Consider the following 12,343-nt stretch of genomic DNA (forward strand, 5'->3'; position numbering starts at 1 on the left):
TATTAATATTCTGGTTCCTACATTATATATCAATATATATCAATACAGTCTGCAAGGGATACAGTCCGTAAGCACACATGATTGTGCGTGCTGCTGGTCCACTAATAGTACTAACCTTTAACAGTTAATTTGACTCATTTTCATTAATTACTAGTTTCTATGTAACTGTTTTTATATTGTTTTACTTTCTTTATTATTCAAGAAAATGTTTTTAATTTATTCATCTTATTTTATTTTATTAATTTTTTTAAAAAGGACCTTATCTTCACCATACCTGGTTGTCCAAATTAGGCATAATAATGTGTTAATTCCACGACTGTATATATCGGTATCGGTTGATTTCGGTATCTGTAATTAAAGAGTTGGACAATATCAGATATCGGCAAAAAGCCATTATCGGACATCCCTAGTAAAAAGTCAAGGGCGGTCACGGCATGTTCTTGCCGCAATTGTTGGTCAATTTTTTGGGGCATTACAGCGAAACACGAGGGCGGTTGCGGCATTTGCCGCGGTTAAATACGAGCCCTGTATCACTTCTTGTGTATCATGAGGCACGGACGCTTCAGTATCGTTTGACCCATCACTACCATGTACATAATGGGATGAATCACTCCTACTGTTTGTCTCTCCAGCTCCCAGGGAGTGCGAGGAAGATGAGTTCCAGTGCCAAAACGGCTACTGTATCCGTAGCCTGTGGCACTGTGACGGAGACAACGACTGCGGCGACAACAGCGACGAGCAGTGCGGTGAGTACGAACACGCACGAGAGTCGCATCACCATTGGCCTTTTTTTACCATTGATTCGGCTTCTTCCAGACATGCGGAAATGTTCCGACAAGGAGTTCCGCTGCACGGACGGCAGCTGCATCGCCGAGCATTGGTACTGTGACGGGGACACGGACTGTAAAGACGGCTCCGATGAGGAAAACTGCCGTGAGTAATGAAAAGTTCAAATTACTTGGACAAAAAAAAACAGTCTGACGTTTGAACTTCGGGCGACTTGTCTGGAAGAACATGTGTGCAAACGCAAAATCAAGATTGTCCCTCAACGTGAGAACACTGATGCTGAGTGGAGACAATACAGTAAATAGATACGCGGAAATTTTGATGGGCCTGCTATCTGTGCCCCAGACCTCTCAGCCGGAAGCCGCCGTGCTTTGAAAATGGTGCCGGGTGTCTGAATCCGAGAGTTGTAAGTGTAACTGTCCCAAATGAGCTACAGAGCTAGCCTGAAATGTTAGCGTGCTTACATAAAATTGCTAACATTTAGCATGTCTCACATTTCAAGTAACACGGCTTGAATTGAATTGATTAACGTGGACCCCGACTTAAGCAAGTTAAAAAACTTATTCGGGTGTTACCATTTAGTGGTCAATTGTACGGAATATGTACTGTGCAATCTACTAATAAAAGTCTCAATCAATCAATCAATAAGGTGTATGGCTGCGGAATTAGAGAAAAAAGAGTAAAATTACATGAAAAAGTTAGCATGCTAAAGTTAGCTTGCCAGCATGCTAACGTTAGCACACTGCCAGTTAACAACTGTCACATACAAAGTTATATGACTGTAGGTTAAATGATTGCAAAATTAGCTCCAAAAGCTCTCCTAGCCTAAATTGTTAGCATGCTTACATAAAATTGCTAACATTTAACATTTTTCCTAACGATGGCATGCTAACAGCTAGCATGTCTCACATTTCAAGTAACACAGCTGTAAGGTGTATGGCTGCGGGAATAGAGAAAAAAAGTGTAAAATTAGATGAAAAAGTTAGCATGCTAAAGTTAGCTTGCCAGCATGCTAACGTTAGCACGCTAACAGTTAACAGCTGTCACATACCAAGTCATACGACTGTAGGTTAAGCGGTTGCAAAATTAGCTCCAAAAGCTCTCACTTTAATGGTAGCATGCTAACGTCAACATGCTAAGAGTTAGCTTGTTCCACATACCGAGTTACATGACTAAAATAAGCTTCAGAGCTGGCCTAAAATGCTACAATGCTTACATAAAATTGCTAAAATTTAGCATTTTTCCTATCGATGGCATGCTATTAGCTAGCATTTTCTCACATTTCAAGTAACACGGCTGTAAGGTGTATGGCTGCGGAATTAGAGAAAAAAAGTGTAGAATTAGTAAAAAAAAGTTAGCACTTTACAGTTAGCGTGCTAGCATGCTAACGTTAGCACACTAACAGTTAACAGCTGTCACATACCAAGTCATACGACTGTAGGTTAAACGGTTGCAAAATTAGCTCCAAAAGCTCTCACTTTAATGGTAGCATGCTAACGTCAACATGCCAAGAGTTAGCTTGTTCCACATACCAAGTTACATGACTAAAATGAGCTTCAGAGCTGGCCTAAAATGCTACAATGCTTACATAAAATTGTTAAAATTTAGCATTTTTCCTATCGATGGCATGCTAACAGCTAGCATGTCTCACATTTCAAGTAACACGGCTGTAAGGTGTATGGCTGCGGAATTAGAGAAAAAAAGTGTAGAATTAGTAAAAAAAAGTTAGCACTTTACAGTTAGCGTGCTAGCATGCTAACGTTAGCACACTAACAGTTAAAAGCTGTCACATACCAAGTCATACGACTGTAGGTTAAACGGTTGCAAAATTAGCTCCAAAAGCTCTCACTTTAATGGTAGCATGCTAACGTTAACATGATAAGAGTTAGCTTGTTCCACATACCAAGTTACATGACTAAAATGAGCTTCAGAGCTGGCCTAAAATGCTACAATGCTTACATAAAATTGTTAAAATTTAGCATTTTTCCTATCGATGGCATGCTAACAGCTAGCATGTCTCACATTTCAAGTAACACGGCTGTAAGGTGTATGGCTGCGGAATTAGAGAAAAAAAGTGTAGAATTAGTAAAAAAAAGTTAGCACTTTACAGTTAGCGTGCTAGCATGCTAACGTTAGCACACTAACAGTTAACAGCTGTCACATACCAAGTCATACGACTGTAGGTTAAACGGTTGCAAAATTAGCTCCAAAAGCTCTCACTTTAATGGTAGCATGCTAACGTTAACATGCTAACAGTTAGCTTGTTCCACATACCAAGTTACATGACTAAAATGAGCTTCAGAGCTGGCCTAAAATGCTACAATGCTTACATAAAATTGTTAACATTGAGCATTTTTCCTATCGATGGCATGCTAACAGCTAGCATGTCTCACATTTCAAGTAACACGGCTGTAAGGTGTATGGCTGCGGAATTAGAGAACAAAAGTGTAGAATTAGTAAAAAAAAGTTAGCACTTTACAGTTAGCGTGCTAGCATGCTAACGTTAGCACACTAACAGTTAACAGCTGTCACATACCAAGTCATACGACTGTAGGTTAAACGGTTGCAAAATTAGCTCCAAAAGCTCTCATTTTAAAGGTAGCATGCTAGCGTTAACATGCTAACAGTTAGCTTGTTCCACATACCAAGTTATATGACCAAAATGAGCTTCAGAGCTAGCCTAAAATGTTAGCATGCTTACAAAAATTGCTAACATTTAGCATTTTTCCTGTCAATGGCATGCTAACAGCTAGCATGTCTCACATTTCAAGTAACACAGCTGTAAGGTGTATGGCTGCGGAATTAGAGAAAAAAAGTGTAGAACTAGAAAAAAACGTTTGCACTTTACCGTTAGCGTGCTAGCATGCTAACGTTAGCACACTGACAGTTAACAGCTGTCACATACCAAGTCATACGACTGTTGGGTAAACGGTTGCAAAATTAGCTAAAAAAAAGTTAGCACTTTAGTGTTAACATGCTAAAATAAACATGCTAACGGTTAGCATGTGTCACATACCAAGTTATATGACTGTAATTAGAGGAAAAAAATGTGAAGTTGGCTAAAAAAAAAGTTAGCACTTTAATGTTAGCGTTAAAGCGTTGCAAGCGCCTATTCACTGCTGCTTAGCAGCATGTAAATGGGCGCTGGCATTGCAGCAGGCCCATAATAAATGGCGTGACCGCAATGCAAGTAAATGCATCACAGCGTATCATAGCAACAAAATGCAAATGTAGCCTGGAGTAACCGTGGGTAACATATGGGATGGTGTCAGGGTAATCTGATTGGATGTGTAATTGATGCATCCTTGCTGTTTTGTAACAGATTGACCCACTTAAACCAACTGAATATCTCGTTCCAATGCTGCACGCACTCAATAAAGAAGTAAATATTTGACATGGCTTTTTTTACATAGCTTCTAGATCAGACCTGGGCAAATTAAGGCCCGGGGGCCACATGCGGCCCGTTAAGCTTTTCAACCTGGCCTGCCGGACATTCCCAAATATATTTTTTAAATCTTTAAGATGGAAACTGTAGCTGCCGTTATGATGTGCAGTGATGTTTTCAAATGACCGTAAGTCTTGAACTATACAAAGTATTTCAATGGTTGGAATCTGCGCTTTTGCATGATATACTAGTTACTAGTGTTGTCCTGATACCAATATTATTTCGATACTTTTCGGTACTTTTTGATACTTTTCTAAATAAATTGCATTATTGGCTTTATTTCAACCAAATATCTTAGGGTGTGGCGGACCGGTACTTTTCAGAGGCGGTATGGTACCGAATATGATTCATTAGTATCGCGGTACTATACTAATACCTGTATACCGTACAACCCTACTAGTTACTATGGTAATCTACGTCACAGCAGGTCAGACGAGGCACCAAGCAGTGTGGGTGGGGGAGCGTTTCCACAGAGTGTTTCCAGAGCGACCAGCCTGAAATGTGGGTGTCAGGGACAGACGCGGAAGGAGATTTCTAGTTTCTAGTTTCTAGTTCTAAAGCTAAGTGATATATCAGATCGTAGATGTTTTTTTGTTTTTTTTTACCCTTCACGTTCATATTTCGCTGTGTTTGTTGCATTTGTGTCGCATTCGGCTTGATTGTAAAATATATCGATCGAGAGGGGGTGTGACGTTCCGATGTTGTCAATATTCAGGGTTTTATCGTGCATAGAAAAAAATAAAATTCCATTCCGTTTTTAAGGCGGTCTGTCATAACGTTTTTAGCATTCAATCAGACTTTATTGTGAGGTTCTGTATTAGTTTTCCTAAAAATAGATATACTGGCCCCCAGACACATTTTTTTCCTCTAAATTTGGCCCCCCGAGTCAAAATAATTGCCCAGCCCTGTTCTAGATAATAACTAGTCCAGTTGTTCCGACTATGATTGTTATTTATTACTCCGGTACTCTTGTATTTTGTATTCGTATAGTGTTTTGTATATTGTACAGAATTGCTTATTATTTTTATTGGATAGTAGTCTGTTTATTTCAATTGTTAGTTTTTTCTTTATTACCTGTTGTGTCATTTATTTTTACACCATATTCGTTCCCACTACCGCACCTTAAATTGGAGTCCTTAATCTCGTTATATGCAAATATAATGACGATAAAGTCCATTCTGTTCTATTCTATTCTATGAAGCATGATGGATATTTCTGCAGCTACAGTAAGACATACAGTCATGTGCTTAAGTCAACCAAGCTGTGCATCATTCTCCCCCTCCACTGTCACCCAAGATGCGCACTCTGGGTGGAGCAAGCGTCAAAAGTGGGAGTTCCCTGTCAAATCTGGCCCTCCGCGTATTCGCTCATCGGCTTAAGTGCTTTCGCTCCTACGCGCTTATGAGGCCGCAATTAAGTCCAACGCCCCAGGAAGGTGAAACATTATATTGCGCTTGAAGTTTGGGATGCAAACCTATAAAACTATTCTCATCCCTTCATTTGGAGACATCTGCAAACTTCCATTGAGATGAGAATAAAAGGACCATAGTGACATTTTATAAACCCCAAAACCAGTGAAGTTGGCACGTTGTGTAAATGGTAGATAAAAACAAAATACAATGATTTGCAAATCTTTTTCAACCTTTATTCAATTGAATAGACTGCTAAGACAAGATACTTAACATTCAAAGTGGTAAACTATGTTATTTTTTGGAAATATTAGCTCATTTGGAATTTGATGCCTGCAACATGTTTCAAAAAATCTGAGAAACAAGACTGAGAAAGTTGAGGAATGCTCATCAAACACTTATTTGGAACATCCCACAGGTGAACAGGCAAATTGGGAACAGGTGGGTGCCATGATTGGGTATAAAAGTAGATTCCATGAAATGCTCAGTCATTCACAAACAAGGACGGGGCGAGGGTCACCACTTTGTCAACAAATGCGTGAGCAAATTGTCCAACAGTTTAAGAACAACATTTCTCAACCAGCTATTGCAAGGAATTTAGGGATTTCACCATCTATCAAAAGATTCGGAGAATTTGGAGAAATCACTGCACATAACATTGAATGCCCGTGACCTTGGATCCCTCAGGCATAGTACTGCATCAAAAAGCAACATCGGTGTGTAAAGGATATCAACACACTTCAGAAAACCACTGTCAGTAACTGCAGTTGGTCGCTACATCTGTAAGTGCAAGTTAAAACTCTACTATGCAAAGCGAAAGCCATTTATCAACAACACCCAGAAACGCCGCCGGCTTCGCTGGGCCCGAGCTCATCTAAGATGGACTGATGCAAAGTGGAAAAGTGTTCTGTGGTGTGATGAGTCCACATTTCATATTGTTTTTGGAAACTGTGGACGTCGTGTACTCCGGACCAAAGAGGAAAAGAACCATCCGGTTCCACGGCGTGTTGAACAACTTAAGCTGTACATCAAGCAAGAATGGGAAATAATTACACCTGAAAAGCTTCAAAAATTGGTCTCCTCAGTTCTCAAATGTTTACTGAGTGTTGTTAAAAGGAAAGGCCATGTAACACAGTGGTAAAAATGCCCCTGTGACAACTTTTTTGCAACGTGTTGCTGCCATTAAATGCTAGGTTAATGATTATTTGGCAAAAAAAACAAAGTTTCTCTTGTCTTTGCAGTCTATTCAATTGAATATAAGTTGATAAGGATTTGCAAATCATTGTATTCTGTTTTTATTTACCATTTACACAACGTGCCAACTTCACTGGTTATAGGTTTTGTATTATCAACAAAAATGTAGCAAGCATAACAGAAACAAATTAATCAATTTTAATCATATTATTTAATTTATTTTTTTGACAGTTAAAGGGGACACTTCCTTGTGGTTGAGATCAGAGGTCTTCTTTAGGGGTCCTATGTTGCTTCAGACTTTTTTCCAAAATATATTTCATTGTATTCCCACAAATTGTAAATGCCTTTAAATACCGTACAGGCGGTAGACTTCACAGGTCTGCCTAGTTGGCCACACCTATAAGTACCGCTGAAAGGCAACCCGTCACAGCGGTCAGGTGACTCTTTTGAAGAAGACTGCGGATGACAGTCGAAACATGTCAAGGAAAAACTCCATCTAGTAAATATTGTTTGACTGAAAGAAAAATGGGAAAGTACCAAATTTTCCAGACCATAGGGCGCACCGGATTATAAGGCGCACTGCCCATGAGCGGGTCTAGTCAGGTCTATTTTCATACAAAAGGCACACCGGATTGTAGGGCGCATTAAAGGAGTCATATTATTAATATTTTTTCTAAATGTAAAACACTTCCTTGTGGTCTACATAACATGTAATGGTGGTTCTTTGGTCAAAATGTCGCATAGATTATGTTTTACAGATCATCTTCAAGTCGCTTTCTGACAGTCGCTTTAGGATGCGCCGTTTTGTGGGCGGTCTTATTTACGTGGCTCACCTTCGGCAGCGTCTTCTCCCCGTCATCTTTGTTGTAGCGGTGTAGCGTGCAAGGACGGGAGTGGAAGAAGTGTCAAAAGATTGGCTAAAGAAGAGCTAACTGTTTTAATGACATTCAGACTTTACTTAAATTAATAACGGAGCAGCATCTCCCATGAAAAACCGTCCGACCGGAACTCTCTAATAGCTAAATTTCCTTGGGTGAATAATGTAAACTCACTACACCGGTATGTTTTAGTGCTTTCATGGCGAGTTTACTGACAAATATAAGTAAGAACTTTACACTACTTTATATTAGAAATGGCAACAGCGGAGGATGAATGTCCCATAACAAGAAGATAGAGAAAAAGAAGAATCTTATCGACTGCGGTGTCGGCAGGGACTAAAAAGGCGGACTTGTGCAAAATGTTCGGGAATTATACACAGTGTTTCCCATAAACTGCCAAGATACCTGTGGTGGTGGGGGCGTGGCTATGGGCGTGGTCACCATGACATCATCGAGTAATTTGCATAATTTACTACAATGATATGATTTTCTCTAAAAAGGCTCAAAAAATGTATACTTACTAATTAATAACAGTTTTGTTTTAAACACCCATCCATCCATCCATCCATCCATCCATCCATCCATCTATTTTACAATATAATTACAACACTTTATGTACATATTTATATACAGATTTGAACAATAAGTTATTCACTGAAATATATTTATTAATTGTGGTTCTTACAAAAAAATATATCTTATAAAAATATAAAAGCTAAATTGTCTCTTAAAGCTCTGCCCCTTTAATTAGTGCATACTAAATAATTTAACTTTAGCCTACTACTACAACCATATTATTTACCAGCAACATAAAGTGAAACAGAGGCAGAGATGTCCTGCCACAGTCAGTAACAAATAAACAGAAAACAGTAGTGGTGGTAGATAGACACAAAGCTTCATCAAACATCTGATCCACTGAACAAAGAGCTCCAACAATCTTGATCCTACACTTCTCTTTTGTAAAGTAAATCTGAACAGCCGATATGGGCATCTACATCAACTATATGATTTGCCTGAGAAGCTGGACAGGACAAAAATAAAAAATTTTTTTTTTTTTTTTGTGGCGGCCTTAATTCTTTCGTGGCGGGCCGCCACAAATAAATGAATGTGTGGGAAACACTGATGCAGATCCCAAATACAGATCAGCAGGAAGAAAAGTTGCTTTTGCATAATATTGTGAAGCAAAACAGCAGATAATATGTCTTACCTCATACACACACCATAATAATACTCGTATGTTGAAGCGCATTACAATCCATCAAGCGGTGCGGCTTCATAGCTTACCAAAGTCGTACTGAAACATTTTGATAGATTTTTGAGCGTTGTGTGTAATGTTCTATATTTTCAATGGAACATATAAAATGTTGGTGTTGTTTACTTGAGTCATATTGCAGTTTACACGTATCTCTTATGTTTGACTGCCATCTACTGGTCACACTTATCATTTCACCATATACCAAAAAAAATAGCTTCGAGGTGGGTCAGCACAACCAGAATTATTCCGTACATCAGGCGCACTGTCGAGTTTCAAGGAAATGGTAGGATTTTAAGTGCGCCTTTATAGTCCGAAAAATTTGGTATATGAATGAAAAGACTTAACGAAGCCCTTTTGAGCTGCGTGAAAAACAGCTGCATTTATTGCTGTTATTATGTGATGCCAAGATTAGACGAACGTAACGCTTAATTCTACCTTTTTTTTCGTTTTTATAATGACTCAAAGACCGGCGCTTCAGTTAAGTGGGGGTGGAGCGTGTCTGGATGGGGGAATACGAATAAGACAAAGGTACGAAATTTCAAGTGCGTAAAAAAAACCCGGCAGAATTGGTTCCATAATATGCAAGTCGACTTTAATCATTATTTCCTTCATTGAAACAACTTCAAAGTACTTCCGGGAGTAAACTGCTGAGCCATTTTCTCACTGCAGTCATCTGTTAACCGTGTGTGTGTGTGTGTGTGTGTGTGTGTGTGTGTGTGTGTGTGTGTGTGTGTGTGTGTGTGTGTGTGTGTGTGTGTGTGTGTGTGTGTGTGTGTGTGTGTGTGTGTGTGTGTGTGTGTGTGTGTGTGTGTGTGTGTGTGTGTGTGTGTGTGGCAATGCTTACTTAATGGGGACACCGTTCTGTGTACACAGTCACCTTTAGGGGACCTCTGATGGTATAGGGACAAAAAAACAGGTCCCCTAAAGGGAAGGAAACCTTTTTAAATGATAGTCAGCTCCATTCTGACGATGCTTTAGAGATTTTTAAGCTTTGGCCCATAAAACATGTTTACTGGTTAGTTTGAGTGTGAGACATTTGCACAGCAGCCCCCTCATCGGGCTGTAGCTGGTACATTTAAGTGGTGAAACTTCCCATAAGAGGACATCTGTAGTGCTGTATTCTGAGCAGTGTTGGGACTAACTGTAATGCCGTTAGTTTCGGCGGTAACTAGTAATCTAATGCGTTATTTTTTATATTCAGTAACTCCGTTACCGTTACTGCGTTATTTTACGTTATTTTTTATGTAGTGTCAGCTAGAAACAGAAGATCTGAGTGTGTTTTATTGGAGCGCTGCGGTGTCGTCCTTCTGTGTCACAAGGAAAAGAAAAGGCGGGGGCCTTCACTTTACCCGGAAGTGGGTCTTTACAGCTGAGGGTGAATGACGAGGCCGGCGGTTTGTTGCGACTTTGTGACTTTATTGGACGCAGCCATCCACCAAGCTAGAGCACCTGCACGCACTCACTGTCGCCGTTCCCTCACCTCTCTCGCCCGCTCACTCACTGACGTCACTCACCTCACATGTTGTCATATCTTAAAGGGCCACACACACACACACACACACACACACACACACACACACACACACACACACACACACACACACACACACACACACACACACACACACACACACACACACACACACACACACATACACTACTCTCATAACAACTAACAAGACATCATGGTGAAGCCAGAAGTTGAGTTTCTTAACATGGAGACATTCTCAATACTTTTCTTTTGTCGAGCACAAAGAAAATAACATTTTAATTAAATGTAAGTTGTGTCTTGGATCAAAGATCTTATCTACTTAAAGTTTAAAGCTAAAGTGCCATTATGTTGCAGCTATTTAAAATAGTTTTGTCAATTTGTTCTGGCCTGAAATAAAAAGGCCCTTTGAAACATATCTTTGTCTTTGTGTGTTGTATGTAGACCACATTGTTTGTGTGTTGTATGTAGACCACATTGTTTGTGTGTTGTATGTAGACCACATTGTTTGTGTGTTGTATGTAGACCACATTGTTTGTGTGTTGTATGTAGACCACATTGCTTTCTGAGTTCAGTAATGCAAATGCATGTCAAGTTGATCAACAGATTGTATTATTCTCCAGTGCAATAACAGTACTGAAATGAAGGCTAAAAGGGCATTAATGGGAGCCTTAAAAAAATAAAATAAAATAAAAAGTAACTAAATAGTTACTTTTCACAGTAACACATTACTTTTTGGTGTAAGTAACTGAGTTACTTTTGAAATAAGGTAACTAGTAACTGTAACTAGTTACTGGTTTTCAGTAACTAACCCAACACTGATTCTGAGGATCATGCCATATTTAATTTGAACTCTTTATTTTTTTTTAAATGGTCCTCAGTAGTCACATACAAATGTGTGTGAATTATGCAAAATTATTTTAAATTTGGTCCCCATGAACCATGTTAACTCTTTTTTCCCAGTAAGAATGATCAGCACCTTACTTCATCAATCCAGAGATTTAAAGGCCTACTGAAATGAAATGGGGTTTTTTAAGCGGGAATAGCAGATCCATTCTATGTGTCATACTTGATCATTTCGCGATATTGCCATATTTTTGCTGAAAGGATTTAGTAGAGAACATCGACGATAAAGTTCGCAACTTTTGGTCGCTGATAAAAAAAAACCTTGCCTGTACCGGAAGTAGCGTGACGTCGCAGGTTGAAAGGCTCCTCACATTTCCCCATTGTTTACACCAGCAGCGAGAGCGATTCGGACCGAGAAAGCGACGATTACCCCATTAATTTGAGCCAGGATGAAAGATTTGTGGATGAGGAACGTGAGAGTGAAGGACTAGAGTGCAGGACGTATCTTTTTTCGCTCTGACCGTAACTTAGGTACAAGCTGGCTCATTGGATTCCACACTCTCTCCTTTTTGTATTGTGGTTCACGGATTTGTATTTTAAACCACCTCGGATACTATATCCTCTTGAAAATGAGAGTCGAGAACGCGAAATGGACATTCACAGTGACTTTTATCTCCACGACAATACATCGGTGAAGCACTTTAGCTACGGAGCTAACGTGATAGCATCGTGCTTAAATGCAGATAGAAACAAAAGAAATAAGCCCCTGACTGGAAGGATAGACAGCAGATCAACAATACTACTATCAGGAGACACCGAACCAAACGCTGGACCTGTGACTACACGGTTAATGCTGTGCCGCCTGTCGAAGCCTAGCAATGCTGTTGCTAACGACGCCATTGAAGCTAACTTAGCTACGGGACCTCTTCAGAATTTTTTTTTATGCCTCCACAACCTGTAGAAAGGGTGGTCCCCACAAGTGATGATCAAAAACTTGGTCCCCATTCCAAATGATAACCAGTATGTGTGTGTGTGTGTGTG

The 12,343-nt window shown here is 39.6% G+C and overlaps 1 protein-coding gene across 1 annotated transcript in view; it reads left to right on the top strand.

Annotated features, from left to right (window-relative positions):
• The window catches only part of LOC133639760 (low-density lipoprotein receptor-related protein 4-like), a 284,058-nt gene that overhangs the window by 177,258 nt on the left and 94,457 nt on the right, over positions 1–12,343 (top strand). The window contains exons 4-5 of the mRNA XM_062033354.1: positions 633–746; positions 817–933. Coding sequence (XP_061889338.1) covers positions 633–746; positions 817–933 — 231 coding nt within the window. The remainder of the gene's footprint in view (positions 1–632; positions 747–816; positions 934–12,343) is intronic.

The sequence above is a fragment of the Entelurus aequoreus genome, linkage group LG02 (genome assembly GCF_033978785.1).
Source record: "Entelurus aequoreus isolate RoL-2023_Sb linkage group LG02, RoL_Eaeq_v1.1, whole genome shotgun sequence".
NCBI classification, from domain to species: domain Eukaryota; kingdom Metazoa; phylum Chordata; class Actinopteri; order Syngnathiformes; family Syngnathidae; genus Entelurus; species Entelurus aequoreus.